General features: G+C 54.0%; 2 protein-coding genes across 2 annotated transcripts in view; one reads left to right on the forward strand and one right to left on the reverse strand.

Annotated features, from left to right (window-relative positions):
• The window catches only part of RIPOR3 (RIPOR family member 3), a 56,523-nt gene extending 51,467 nt beyond the window's left edge, over nt 1-5,056 (forward strand). Inside the window, exons 18-22 of the mRNA XM_084777681.1 lie at nt 599-760; nt 1,271-1,473; nt 2,181-2,264; nt 3,852-3,942; nt 4,314-5,056. Coding sequence (XP_084633807.1) covers nt 599-760; nt 1,271-1,473; nt 2,181-2,264; nt 3,852-3,942; nt 4,314-4,411 — 638 coding nt within the window. The 3' untranslated portion in view covers nt 4,412-5,056. The remainder of the gene's footprint in view (nt 1-598; nt 761-1,270; nt 1,474-2,180; nt 2,265-3,851; nt 3,943-4,313) is intronic.
• A 758-nt stretch (nt 5,057-5,814) lies between these two features.
• PTPN1 (protein tyrosine phosphatase non-receptor type 1) overlaps nt 5,815-13,155 on the reverse strand; it is a 52,119-nt gene continuing 44,778 nt past the window's right edge. Inside the window, exons 6-9 of the mRNA XM_084777682.1 lie at nt 10,948-11,157; nt 10,434-10,595; nt 9,592-9,812; nt 5,815-8,726 (exon numbers count right to left, since the gene is read on the reverse strand). Coding sequence (XP_084633808.1) covers nt 8,513-8,726; nt 9,592-9,812; nt 10,434-10,595; nt 10,948-11,157 — 807 coding nt within the window. The 3' untranslated portion in view covers nt 5,815-8,512. The remainder of the gene's footprint in view (nt 8,727-9,591; nt 9,813-10,433; nt 10,596-10,947; nt 11,158-13,155) is intronic.

Raw genomic sequence — 13,155 nt, forward strand, 5'->3', positions numbered from 1 at the left:
AGGGAACAGCAGTGCATGCAACTGGGGTCTTCACACTTCGGGCTCTCCCTAGCTCTGTGCATGCCTTCGATGCCCCTGGGAGAGCAGGCTGTGAATCCCTGTGCTGCCCACTGAGCCTTAAAAGGTTCTTACAGGAAGGAGTGCAGGCAAGGTGCCATCCAGGTGTCCTGGCTTTAGGCTGAACTCTTCCTGAGGGCGCTGCAACATTTTCTTGTGGAGCAAGTGAAGGGTGGTGCTCCCAGGGGTGGCTTTGAAGTCTGGAAGTTTGGCCCGCTCTCTGGGCTGCTGGTTGCCATGTGTTTCCAGAGCTCTGGCTCCGGGATTTCAGAGTGGTTACTGGCTAGCCGGCATACGCTTTTCCTCTGTCAGTTAAAGGATTAAAAGACAGGAAAACAGCCAGAGCAGAGTGAAAGTGAATTTTATTGGCAAGTGCTACTGCCTTCTGGGATAGGGAAGGTTCTAGAACCAGGAAGTCGGCTGACTCTAAGAAGGCCTCTCTGGGATCACCTCTCCCAGAGTCCCTTTCAGCTGACACAGACCTGTTTATTGAGAGGCCATCTGAGGCCTCGGCTCCACTCACGGCTCTTCCCTCTGTCAGTGTGTCGTAGGCTCCTGGAGCAGGTGGTTGGCTGCGGTGGGCTATTGGCCACAACAGGGCTCCAGGAAGAGCAGACGGTCACCTGGTTCCAGTTCCATAGCTACCTGCAGCGGCAGAGCATCTCCGACCTGGAGAAACACCTCAACCAGCTCACCAAGGAAGGTAGAACCCGGCAGTGGCCACAGCCTCGAAGCCAGTTACAGCACACCCTGTATGTAGTCTGTTTCCTTCTGACTGGGGCCACAGTTCAGAGCCCCCGTAACTCTCCCTCCAGCTGTCAGAACCGAGGCAGCGTGAGACCACAGTCAGTTGTGATGGAACTTAAGAGGGAAGTGGGCCACCCAGAGTAGCCCCGGGAAGAGGGGGTAGCAGCCTAGAAGTTTGGACTTGTTCTGGTTTCTTTTTGAGTCAGGGTCTCACTCTGTGTAGCCTAGACTGACTGACTTCAAAGTCCCCATCTTTCTGCCTCAGCCTCCCAAGTGTTGGGATCGCAGGTGTGTACAATTGGGCCAAGGCTGGCCTGTGGTTTTGTTCATTTTTCCAGGGTGTGTCTGGTCCATTGGTAGAAAGTGTCTTGTCAGGATGTGGTGATGCCCTTCTGTCTGGGAGTTGCCTCTGTAGCTCAGGCAGCTAAGCCTCAAATGATGGCAGCCACCTCTCCCTGTTTTTCAGTTACTCTCATTGAAGAGTTGCATTGCGCAGGCCCAGCCAAGGCCTTGAGGAAGCTGCAGGGGAAATGTCTGGGCCAGTTGCAGCCCTTGCCCCAGACACTTCGAGCCTGGGCGCTGCTGCAGCTGGATGGACCCCCAAGGCTGTGCAGGACCGCCAGAACACGCCTGGCCAGCGCGGCCAGGAACAGACGCTTCCGGGAGAAGGTGTGCTGCACGCGTGGGCATCCTGGCTGGTGCCTGTCACAAGACGGGTGACGGGGCCTGTGCTTAAATAGGGGGTTTGAGAGTGCTTTGAAGAGGCTGAACGTGCGCTGCAGTCACTAGGGTGACCTAAGGGGTACACCTAGTACCAGCTCACAGCCTGGGCTTGGTCTCTCAGTCACCTGTGCAACATCTTTCTAAGAGGTGTTTTGACATTTTTATTGTTTATTTATTGAGAGTATGTGTGCACACCACGAGTCTGGAGGTCAGAGGACAACCCGAGGGAGACAGTTTACTCCCTCTATCACATAAGCTCCAGAGCTCAAACTATGGTGAAGCTGGGCACAGTGGAATGTGCCTTTAATCCCAGCATTGGAAGGCTGTGAACTCTTGTGAGTTCAAGGCCAGCCTGGCCTACAGAGCAAGTTTCAGGGCAGCCAGAGCTACACAGAGAAAGCCTGCCTCAAAAAACAAAAACATCAAAGCTTTGGAGTTCGCTTATTAGCCTGGCTAGCGATCAGTCTTTGGTTAATCCACCTCCTGACAATAATATACTTGGCCATATTGACAGGTCTCATGTGCCAGATTGTTTAGAGAGGGTCTGGGTCACTGGAGCATCTGGTCACTGGAGCATCTGCAGTGTGCTCGACTCAGCTGGGGACCTAGACCTGCTCTGACTTTCTCAGTCCAATCCTGGTCTTCTCCCCCAGGCTCTGCTGTACTACACCAACGCCTTAAACGACAGTGACACCAAGCTCCAGCAGGCCGCGTGCATGGCGCTGCAGCAACTTGGGGTGAGTTCCCTGTCCTCCCTAGTGACTGACAGGAGGCCAGCTGTGGTGAGGACTGGAATGCAGCAGCAGCTTGAAAGTGCCTTCATTGGCTTGGTGTGGTGTCACACGCCTTTAATCCTAGCACTCTGGAGGCAGAGGCAGGTGGATCGCTGTGTGTTCGAGGCCAGCCTGGTCTACAAAGGGAGTCCAGGATAGCCAAGGCTACACAGAGAAACCCTGTTTCAAAGGGGGGGGGGGGGAAAGAAAGAAAGAAAGAAAAGAAAGAAAGAAAGTGCCTTCATTACTAGGACGGGGGATAGGGGGTGTCACCAGCAGCAAGAGGACTCCAAAAGTAGAGGTCCCCACGCCAAGGGACTCCTTGTCCAACTCAATGTGTTTGAACTATGATAAATTCTTGTAAATGAGAAAAAGATGAAATATGGAAATGTGAAAGCTGCTTGTCACCTGTCCTTAGCAGAAGTGACTTGGCCACCTAAGGCACAGTTCCTGCTTGCAGGGACACGTGTTGCTCAACATTGGTGTTATACATGACTTTAGAGTGAGCTGAGGGACTGAGTGTGAATCCCCAGAACTCCATAAGAAAAGCCAGGCATGGTGACACACACTCTAATTCCAGTATAGGGATGTAGAAGTGGGGTACCCCTGGGGCTCTCTGGCCTGTCAGCATGGCTTATCTGTGAGCTCCAGGCTAGGACAGACCCTGTTTCAAAGGCACCTGCTCCTCACCCTCATTTTGTTCATATTGTGTGGAGGTGGGCATGTGGGGGGCACACGTGTAATCACTTTAGAGTCATCCTCTTCAGAGTCTTCATGCATTGGGGGAAAAAATCCAGCCAGGTGTGGTGGTATATGACCATGATTCAGGCCGGCCTGGGTTATATAGTAAGATCCTGTCTGAAACAAAACGAAACAAAACAAAACAAAACACCAAACCAAACCAAACCAAACCAAACAAAACAAAAATGCCACTATGAGCATTTTGTGACTAGGTTTTTATAAAAAGCCATACTGGGTTCCAGCTTATCTTCCCGGACTGGATGACACAGGGTTGCTTCAGGGCCTGTGAGCCATGCCTTCCCCGCTCTCCCTGCACTCTCACGCTGGGGCTCCTCCATGCATAACCTTGTTGCGTGCTTGTACATGGGAGTTGGTTCAATGCAGAGGAAACCCACCGACCCCACTTGCTCAGGGCTGTCCCCCAAAGGTCCTCAGAGGCACCTGCTGAAGCTCAGGAACTGGGTGAAGGGGCCAGGGATCCCATGGGAGCGCTGTCTGTAGATGTGTGGGCAAATCGGGTCCTAGTTCTTCAGGGAAGGGAGTTTCAGCTAGCAAGTCCCAGAAGCCAGCCAGATCTGTCAGGTGGTGTCCACAGAGAAGCTGCTGGTGGCTTTGCTTGCCGGCCTGTATTGGGGTGTAGAAGAGACTTCCAAAAGTTCCCTTACTTGACCTGAGACCATGTAAGAAGCCCGGAGGCCTCTAGAGGGCAGACTAGGGCCTGGGAACCATGCCGGGGTTGGCACTGCAGGAATGACAGCGAGGCCTGTGTGCTGCTTAAGAAGCGCCCCCTCCCCCCTCCTGACCTCACAGGGTATTGAAAGCATCGAGCAGATCGCCAGCCTGTGTCAGTCTGACCTGGAGGCCGTAAGAGTTGCAGCACGGGAAGCAACGCTGTCATTCGGTAAAGTACAGCCAAAGAGCCTGTGCCGCACAGTGGAGTCCCAGGGGTCTAGTGGAGAAAGGTTAAGACCACCAGGCTGCTGGGGCCCCTGCTGCAGGCCACTCTCGGCTTAGCAGCCCCTGATGCCTTCACAGCAGGTGGGAAGCCAGGGTGTGATTTTTTTTTCCCCATTTACTTTGGGGCCCTTGGCTAACGGAGGGCAGAGGCAAAGGCAGGCTAGTGCCCAGGAGATCCCCGACATAGGAGGCGGTCACCAGCAGGGGCAGGGACCTCTAAGCACTACTGTCCTCCCTCTCTACAGACTCAAGACCTGGCAAAGAAGGACAATAAGGTGGTGACAGGCCAGTGTGACAAATATCTTTATATTCTAGGTGAGAAAGGCCGCCTAGCTTTTGAGAAGATGGACAGACTCCATTCAGACCAAGAAGCCTTCTGCCAGGAAGCGGATGTTGAAATCACAATTTTTTAAGAAGCTGTGACTAACAGGCTCAAATCTGGCATCTTTCTTCCTTGATGCTGCCTAGCCTCCAGAGTGCCCCAGTTTTGGATGGAGCACCATAGGCACCTCTTCACAAGTGTGAGCTGGTCAGGATGCCTACCTGAGGGTTGGGTTAGTATTAAGCCAGCACTAAGCCCAGGGGCACAGAGGTATTCACAGAGCAGGAAGAAGTGGTAGGTGGGACCTCCGAGGCTGTGGCCTTCCTCCAAATACTGTTTTACCTTCTTGCCTTCCTGGGGTGCAATGCCAGGGCATCTGGCACTGACTGAAGATCAAGAGTCCAGGCCTAGGTGAGACTACAAGAAAGCCATGCATGGAGCGTGAGCTCCTGGCACCTTTGGCCGGGGCAGAACTGGCGTGATAAACATGGCTGCCTCAGGCCATTAGATGAACTGCCTGAGACCCCAGAGCTGGGGTGAGACCCATGATGGGTTTCCTACCTAGGTGGATAAACACTCCAAGCTGCTGTCTGAGAAGCCCACGAGGGGCTCTCAGGGCTGACTCAGACATGCCCCACTTACAGTCCTGTGGACCACGTGTGCGGACTTGGTATTTATTTGCCTCTTTCACATCCATTTCTGAAACCTCAATTAAAAACTCTGTAGTGTATGGCTACCTTAATGTCCAAAGTGGATAATGCTGTCTGTGGAGCCACATGGGAGGGGGTGGCCAGGGCCACAGGGCTCTACAGGACCCACGGGATCCTCCCTGCACTGTACCCCACCCGTACCATGAGACAGGGTTTCTCTGTGTAGCCTTGGCTGTCCTGGGCTCACTTTGTAGACCAGGCTGGCCTTGAACGCACGGCGATCCGCCTGCCTCTGCCTCCCGAGTGCTGGGATTAAAGGCGTGCACCACCATGCCTGCTTTCTCCCTACATTCTTCACCCTACTGGACTTACACCCCAGAGTTACTAGTCAGTCACCTTCTCATGCTTATGCTCTGTGAAAGCTTAGACACCATTTTCATAAATGAAACTTTCAGCTGGGACAGTGGGGGTGGGGCTGTGCTGTCTGTTTTATCTGTCACTGCACAGGTGAAACAGGAAGTCAGTCACCTTGGGGCCTTACATGTTTAGTCTTGTGCAAGAACGGGAGGTCACGCTACTTTTGGGTCTCATTTTCATTTCTGAGTGTACATCAAATGAGGTTTATGGATAGCTTGAGCCGGGATGCCAGTGACCCCTGAGTTTAAGGCACCCAGGTTACTAAAGGGTGAGTTCCTGAACTACCAATGTGGAGGACCCAGTTCCCCACAAGGTCTGCAGCGAAAGCAGGCTGGCCAGTCACTGGCACACACAACCCACAGCACGCTAACCCTGCTGGGCAGATGTCTGTCACATGTCACAAGAAAACAGAAGCATCTCACGTCCATGTTCTTTAAAAACATTTATTGTTGCAACTAATGCAGACCCATTAGTGAGACAGCAAGTTGGAAACGGTGCAGTCTGACAGTTCTGTGAGGTCACAGAAGACCCTGAGACACCCCCACTGGGGCGTGCACCACCCCACACACCTGTAAAGGTACTATACTGGAACACTTTTTTTTTGTTGCTTGTTTTTTATTTTTATAAAAATGGTTTATTCCATGGCCATTAAAAAAGAGAGAGAGAGAGAGACCGACCTGCTGAGTAAATATTGGCTTAAGGCATACAGCAGCTTGCTACCTCCACCACAGGCGACGGGCAGAGATCCAGGCTGTCACCTAGAAGGCTACTGTACACACCGCACTACTACAGACACAGCCCACTGCTAACTGCTCTCAGCCTGGACCCCGGCTGTGCCACCTCCCCAGGCTCTGTGGGCAAGGCCACTACCATTCCCACCAGTGGCTCTGTGCTGGCTTCTCTGGGTGAAAGGCAAAATGTGAAATGCTGGCAAGAGGCAGTTTGGAGCTCCAGCTGCCTTCACTTATTTTTAAAAAGCCACCCAATGTGGAGTCTTAAGTTCCCCTCACAGGAAGAGTCATGAGCACCATCATCAGTCTCTACCAGGCTCAAGAGCGGCGCATTTCTAGGCAAGGTGACCCAGGCCAGCAATGACAGCAGCTGACTCTAAGGACACCTGCGCTGTTCCCAGGAGGGGGCCTCCCACAAGCAGCCTTGCTTCCAATCCTGGCCTGCTCCCAGAGAGCGTGAACTTGGAATGGAGGGGCTGACCCCAGAGGTGGAAGGGCCCTGTCTGCCTAAGCGTCCAGAAAATGAGGTGTGAGTGTGGAATGTCCGAGATCCAGCGGGGCTCAGTGGGGCTAGGTGGGGAAGGCCAGGAGTGAGGCGGTATCTGCACTGGATAGCACTGCTCTTAGGCAGAGTCAGAGCATGCAGAGGCGGCTGGACATGGGTTGCCAGTGAGCAGGCATCTATCTTAAGCTTCCCATGTCAAGCAGGTGGCACCACCGGGACAGGAGACTTCCTGCTTAATAAGCACAGGGAAAGCAGAGGCTGGGAACTGGATCTATAAGGCCATGGGGACAAAGCCCAGCGTCTAGCCTCGCACTCCATAGCAGTACCACACTGTCCCATGCTCCTCACACCCTGCAGCTCCTGCTCCTAGCCCAGGCCTGGCCACACAGGGGCTCCTGTCAGTGTTGCACTCCTGATCTGTTACAGTACTTGACGGGGCCCTGGGAGCCAGGCTGTCATCTCACATCCTCAGTTTGAGGACGTGCTCATGCAGTGGGGACGCCTTTGGGAACAGGTGAATAAATAAGAGCGGAGTGGTTTCTAGGGAAGGTGTAGGGCCTCGTGCTGCTACAGGGCGCTTTCTGCCGCTGCTGTTCCCTTCAACTCCTCAAAATGACCGTGGGCTTGGGACTCTAGGGAAGGAAGTAGAAGGAGAAAGCAGGAAAGGGGAGATGCCCGGCCTGGGATGGTGGCTCCCTGTCAACAAGCACCCTTCGCAGCTCGCTCTGCGGGCCTGCAGCTGAGAGGTCAGAGTACAGGCTGTGCTGCTGCTGACAGCAGCTTCAAGGAAAGCGTGGCCTGGATGCACCGCAGCGCCCACCCCCACGGCCACGGCCACAGCAGCACTGGAGGCAGCATGGCCAGCGGTGGTGTTTTATGAGTCCAGATTCTGAAAATCACCACTTAGGAAAACGTTTTGCAGTTTGCAAAAAATCATCTGACACCTTCAAGGATGTTCTCTGGAACAGGACTGGGTGTTTCAGAGGTTGGTGCAAGTCCTGTGGAGTGGCTTCCACGATGGCAAGGCTCCTCCCTCCTTTCTCAGTCATGCGTGCACCTCAGTGGGCTGGCTTCTACCAGAGTGGTGCTGACTTCCCACATGAAATGGCAAGGGCAGCAAGAGGCCAGCAGCCATCTAAGATGAACCTGACCCTAAGGCAGGGCCCTCGGGGAAACCCATTTGCAGGAATGGGGTGGTGAGGGCTGGGACACCTGCAGGATGGTTGTCACAAGGAGGGAGGGTGCAGATGAGGATGGAAACGCAGCAGGGACACCTGAGCGAAGCAGAGCCGGGCCTGTGTTTAGACATAGCCTGTGCTGTTGCTCTCCTCAAAGCAGGGTGACTCCAGGGCACCTGCAAGCTCAGGGTGCATAGTGGGGGTTGCCCAAGCCAGCAGGAGCTTTACACCCTGACTGGTTGGGATCCTTCCCCTGGGAAATCAATGTAAATTATGAATCTGATCACACGCCAAAGGGCACAGGAGAATCTCCCGAGTACCTGGCGTCTTTTTCTCCCCCAGAAATAACAGAAACCTGCCTTTATAAATGTTAAAAACAACAGTGTGTTGTAATTCTTTCTTTCTTTTTTTTTTTTCCAAAAACAAACGAACCAGAGAAAGAGGGAGAAGGAGTGAGGTGAGCGAGTGAGTGAGAGTATTTGGCATTTCCTCTACTTCTCCTGAACAGGTTATGGCCCTGAGATTAGACCCTGTTCTTGGGACCATGGGCTCCTTCAAAGCCCAGTGCACTGATACCCCTCCTGGGGCTGGCCCTTCCAGTTCCCCCGCAGGCTTGCGAGCTGTTCCTCCAACACCAGGTCAGATGCCGCAGACCGAATCCTAAGCTGGGCAGCAGCGGTGCCCACTGCAGTCAGGCCTCACAGCAGTCCATCAGTGAAAACATACCCGGTAGCAGAGGTATGCACCAGTCGCCAGGACCGTGGCCATGCACACATTGACCAGGAAGGGCTTCCAGTGAGTTGGCCAGTGTGGTTTTTGTTCTTCCTCGATTGGGGGCTGCTCTTCCTTGGTGGGGACAGATGCCTGGGTACCTTGAAGACCTCTACCCACCATCCGCTTCCTAACTTCAGTGTCTTGACTCATGCTGAAGAGAGAAGAAGAGACAGGTTGTTCACATTGGGAAGATGGACAGGGACACTATCACAAAGGAGGAATTCCGGAGAAATGAGCCCTCCCCACAGAGCGGACCCTTGGGCAATATCCACAGCCAGGCTGGGTTTAATTCAAGGATCAAGTCAGCTCACAGCCCACCAGTGTTGTGCGTCACCAGGAATGGAAAACTCCCAGATCTAGCCAAAGATGCACTCACAGATGCACATCGCAGCTGCAGGGGACACAGGGCTTCCTTAGTCCCGGCACACTGCTAGCTCTGTACTTCCATGACGAAGCATGGTAGAGTGAAGGCCGCTAGGTCATGCCTGTACAAGCTGTGTGCAGAGCTCTGGGTGGGTACCGCCGAGAGGCAGACTGTGTGTGCCCACATGTCAAAACTGCCCTCCAGGAAAGGAGACAGTTGCCTCAGGAGCTGGCTCACTCCTACCAGGATCACCAGAGTGCTACTTGCTGCAGGCACACATTTCTTGGTCATCCCAGTTCTACCACACAATGCTATGAGCTTGCCCCTCTGAGGGTCTGCAGCACACACATCCCGGTGCATTCATAGCACCTCAGTACTCCACAGGTACCAGTGGGTGCCCAAATACCAGGATAAGCCAGCAAGCTGCAACACCTGCCTAGTTCCAGCACCAAGCAGATCAGACAAACGCCACAAGGGGGCACTGGAACCCCATTATAACTTGTCACTTCAGGTATACCCAGGTGCTATGGGCACTGTCTCATGAATGCAGAAGCACCTCTTGTAGCCTCACAGTCTTGAATGCCTACAAGTGTTTCTGGACAGCAAGCCAGTTCCTGTCCCACCCCAAGCCACGCTCTCTTCTATCACCTACCTGCTCATGCTGTGTATGGCACTTGAGGGGGCTCTGCCTTCCTCTCGGGCCAGGCTGTCCTCATCCTCACAGGTCTCCTCGCTCACCCACTGGTGGTTGGAGAAGAACTCCTTGCATTTCCCATTGGGAGACTCCAGGATGCGCTTGGGTGGCCGGGGAGGTGGGGGTACATGCTCGGGTGGGGGCTCCAGGTCTTCATGGGAGAGCTCCTTCCACTGATCCTTGGAAGAGGAGCAACAGAGGCCACATTAGCACCCGCTCTGGGTCTGCCCTGGAGACCACGGGACAGCTCAGCACCCGCTCTGGGTCTGCCCTGGAGACCAGGGGACAGCTCAGCACCCGCTCTGGGTCTGCCCTGGAGACCAGGGGACAGCTCAGCAGCAGCTCTGGGTCTGCCCTGGAGACCAGGGGACAGCTCAGCAGCAGCTCTGGGTCTGCCCTGGAGACCAGGGGACAGCTCAGCAGCAATTCTGGCTCCAGACAGATGTTTGGAAGGTAGAGGCGCAGGTCTCAGGCAAGCCTTGGACTCCTGGTGTCCTGCCTCCATTTCTAAAGGGCTGGGGTCACAGAGGACGCGAGGCAAGGTCTTTAGAAGGTCAAACCCACCCTTCCTCTTGGAAAGAACGTGTGGCAGGCAGAAGGGAGCAGCTGCTTAACACTCTAGATTGTCGTACCCGTAGAGGAGCTACTTTCATTGACCTCAACAGCATTGGGCCTTTTACAGTGGAGTTTCTTTCAAAGATGTGAGCGCTGATGAGCATGCACAGACTGTGGTCTGTCCATAGCAAGGAACCGAGCTAGCTGGACACTACTGCACATGCGCGAAGCAGAGTAGCACTGACCTGCACTGAGGAGTCACCCATGATAAACTTTGCACCCTCGATCACAGCCAGGTAGGAAAAGCGCAGCTGGTCGGCAGTCTGGATGAGGCCCATGCGGAACCTGCGCATCTCCAGCAGCACTTTCTTGATATCCACGGAAGAAGGGTCTTTCCTCTTGTCCATCTGCAAGCCAGGGAGACTGGGTCAGCCAGAGGAAAGCCACAGAGGGGTGGTGGAGGGACTCAAAGAAATGGGAGAAAATGCAGCAAACCTGGGACTCTTTGGGCCCCAAGCTGAAAGAGCTTAGAAAAGAGTCATGGGTATTCTAGGGTACCCCGGATTCTGTGACAATTGGGAGAACCCTGCGGAACAAGGCTAGAAGGGGCTGACCACTGTTATGGAAACTGTGGAAGGCAAAGGCCACAGCAGGGTGTCCTCCAAGGAAGGGGACCTGTGGGCAATGACAGGAACTGTAGCCAGCAGGGTAGGTTCAAGCATTGTTTCTTTTCTTCCTAGCTTGCAAAGCCCTCCTCACCAGCAAGAGGCAGGTGTCAGCCAGACAGAAGGTCCCCGACCTGCCGATGCCAGCACTGCAGTGCACCACAATGGGGCCATGCTCTGGGCTGAGCGAGCCTGACTCTCGGACTTTGAATAGGAAATTGAGGAAAGAGGCAGGCGACTCAGGGACTCCAAAGTCGGGCCACGTGGTGTAGTGGAAATGCAGGATCTCTCGGGCCTCCTGGGTCTGAAAGAGAGAGACTTGTGGTTAGGCTGAGTGCTTCATCCGCACAGACTACACATGTACATCAAGTGACTTCCTGCCCAGCCTTCCTCAGTGCGCATTGTCTGGGTCTGGCCACCGTCTTCAGTAGTGGACAATTCTCTTATTTTCCTGTTCCTTCCCCCATGCACATGTGGCCACAATCATTTCAGCTGAAAAGTCCATGATGCCCCTGGCACCCTAAATCTTTCAAAGAGTTCCTGAGTGTGTGTGTGAGAGAAAGAGAGAGAGAGTGGGGTGGGGGTTGGGCTGAGCAGACCCCAGGCCTGAGAGTCACTCGGATGGGTCAGGCAATTGTTACTTTTGAAGAAAATGTGATTTGCTCAAGTCTCGGAAGATGGGACTGCCAAGAAGGCAGCTGCATCCCTGTGCAGCATCAGCCATGCCTCTAGAAGCTGACTGCCTATGAGTTTGCCACATCCTCATTCACCTCAAGGACCACACCCATTTCCACAGCTGTCCCACAGTGCCAGAGGCTGAGCAAAAGAACGGCCTCCAGTACTGTTTGCAGCCTGCTGTTTCCTAGATGGCAGTGAGGGGTGCCACATGGTGAGTGAGGGTCAGAAGATAGCCCGCAGGGTTACTGGCAAGTAACTTTACACATGTTTTATTATTTAGTATTATTAAAGGAGGCCATTTCAGGCAAGACCCCAGAGGGCAGGGCTCCAGGGCTGTGGAGAGGGCCAGCTGCCTGTTCGAGGCAAAGATGCCCTGCTGATACCAAGTTACTTTTGTCTGCAATATACAGGAGGTCCCTGCTGTGGGACAAACACGCATGAAAGGCACGGCCCACCCCTCAGTGTAGCTACTAGACCCAGGATGTTGTGCACAGCTGGCCCATCTGGAGACCCTGCAGCAGCTATGGCCGCCACCCTGCAAACCAAAACACCACTTGTATTGGGTGTTAAGGTGGGAGGTGTGTCAAAATAAATGTGAAGCCTGCCTGGGCCACTGGTGAGACCTTGTCTCAGGACAAACAACCACCCTCCCAAAGTCCCAACCCAAACAAAGTCTAGGCACTCCTGTCCTCACTGCCAGGAAACAGACAGCAGGCCTCTGGTGGTGGTCTCAACTGTCTCCCTCAACAAGCAGACATTTCCAAGGTTATTAGATGTCACTCTTAAAGCTGGGCTGGCAAATCCTGGAAAGCCATAGGAAGGCTCCACCCCCATCCTGCCAGTGCCTTCTCACAGAGCTTCAGCGATCTCATCCCGTGCTCCAGGCTCCTCTACTAGGTCATACAAAGCAGGAAGCCACAGGGAGGTCCAAGGCGATGTGGCTCACGCTGCAGCAGATCGTAAGCCTTGCCTATGGCCCAGCAGGCACCATTCCAGTAGCCTAGCCGTTGTCCTACCCCCTCTGCTCTCAGGATCGCATGTGTCTAGGTTTGCTTGTTTTTTTGTTTTGGTTTTTCAAGACAGGGATTTTTCTGCGTAGCCTTGGCTGTCCTGGACTCCTTTTGCAGACCAGGCTGGCCTCGAACTCACAGGGATCCGTCTGCCTCTGCCTCCCGAGTGCTGGGATTAAAGGTGTGTGCCACCATGCCCAGCTCCACGCATCTATTGACCGTCATCCATGACCTCCCAGAACTCTTCCAAGTCCTAGTCTGAAACTAAAACATGGGAGATGTCCCTTGGTGTTGCCCTAGCAGTCAGGCAGTGGGTCGACAGTGGCTCCATCATGTCTAAGACTCATGTGGCCTCCTTAGTCACATGAGTCCTTAGCTCTGTGCCATAAGCAGGGCTTCAACAGACAGGACGACTTTCCGCCAGCAAGTCTACCTAAGGCCTGGCTTACCGAGTCTCAGGTGTGAAACCTGGGCAGTGGGTGAGCCCTCCTCCTCCTGGCAGATCAGACAATGAGGAAGGTACAAACTTGCTGTCGTTTCTCTTGCAGGCACCACTTCAGCTCTCCAGCCCCACAGGCAGAGCCAGCCACTCTCAGGTAAGGAACTGTCTTTTC

Source organism: Acomys minous (assembly GCF_964271855.1).
Source record: "Acomys minous genome assembly, chromosome: 3".
Lineage (NCBI taxonomy): Eukaryota > Metazoa > Chordata > Mammalia > Rodentia > Muridae > Acomys > Acomys minous.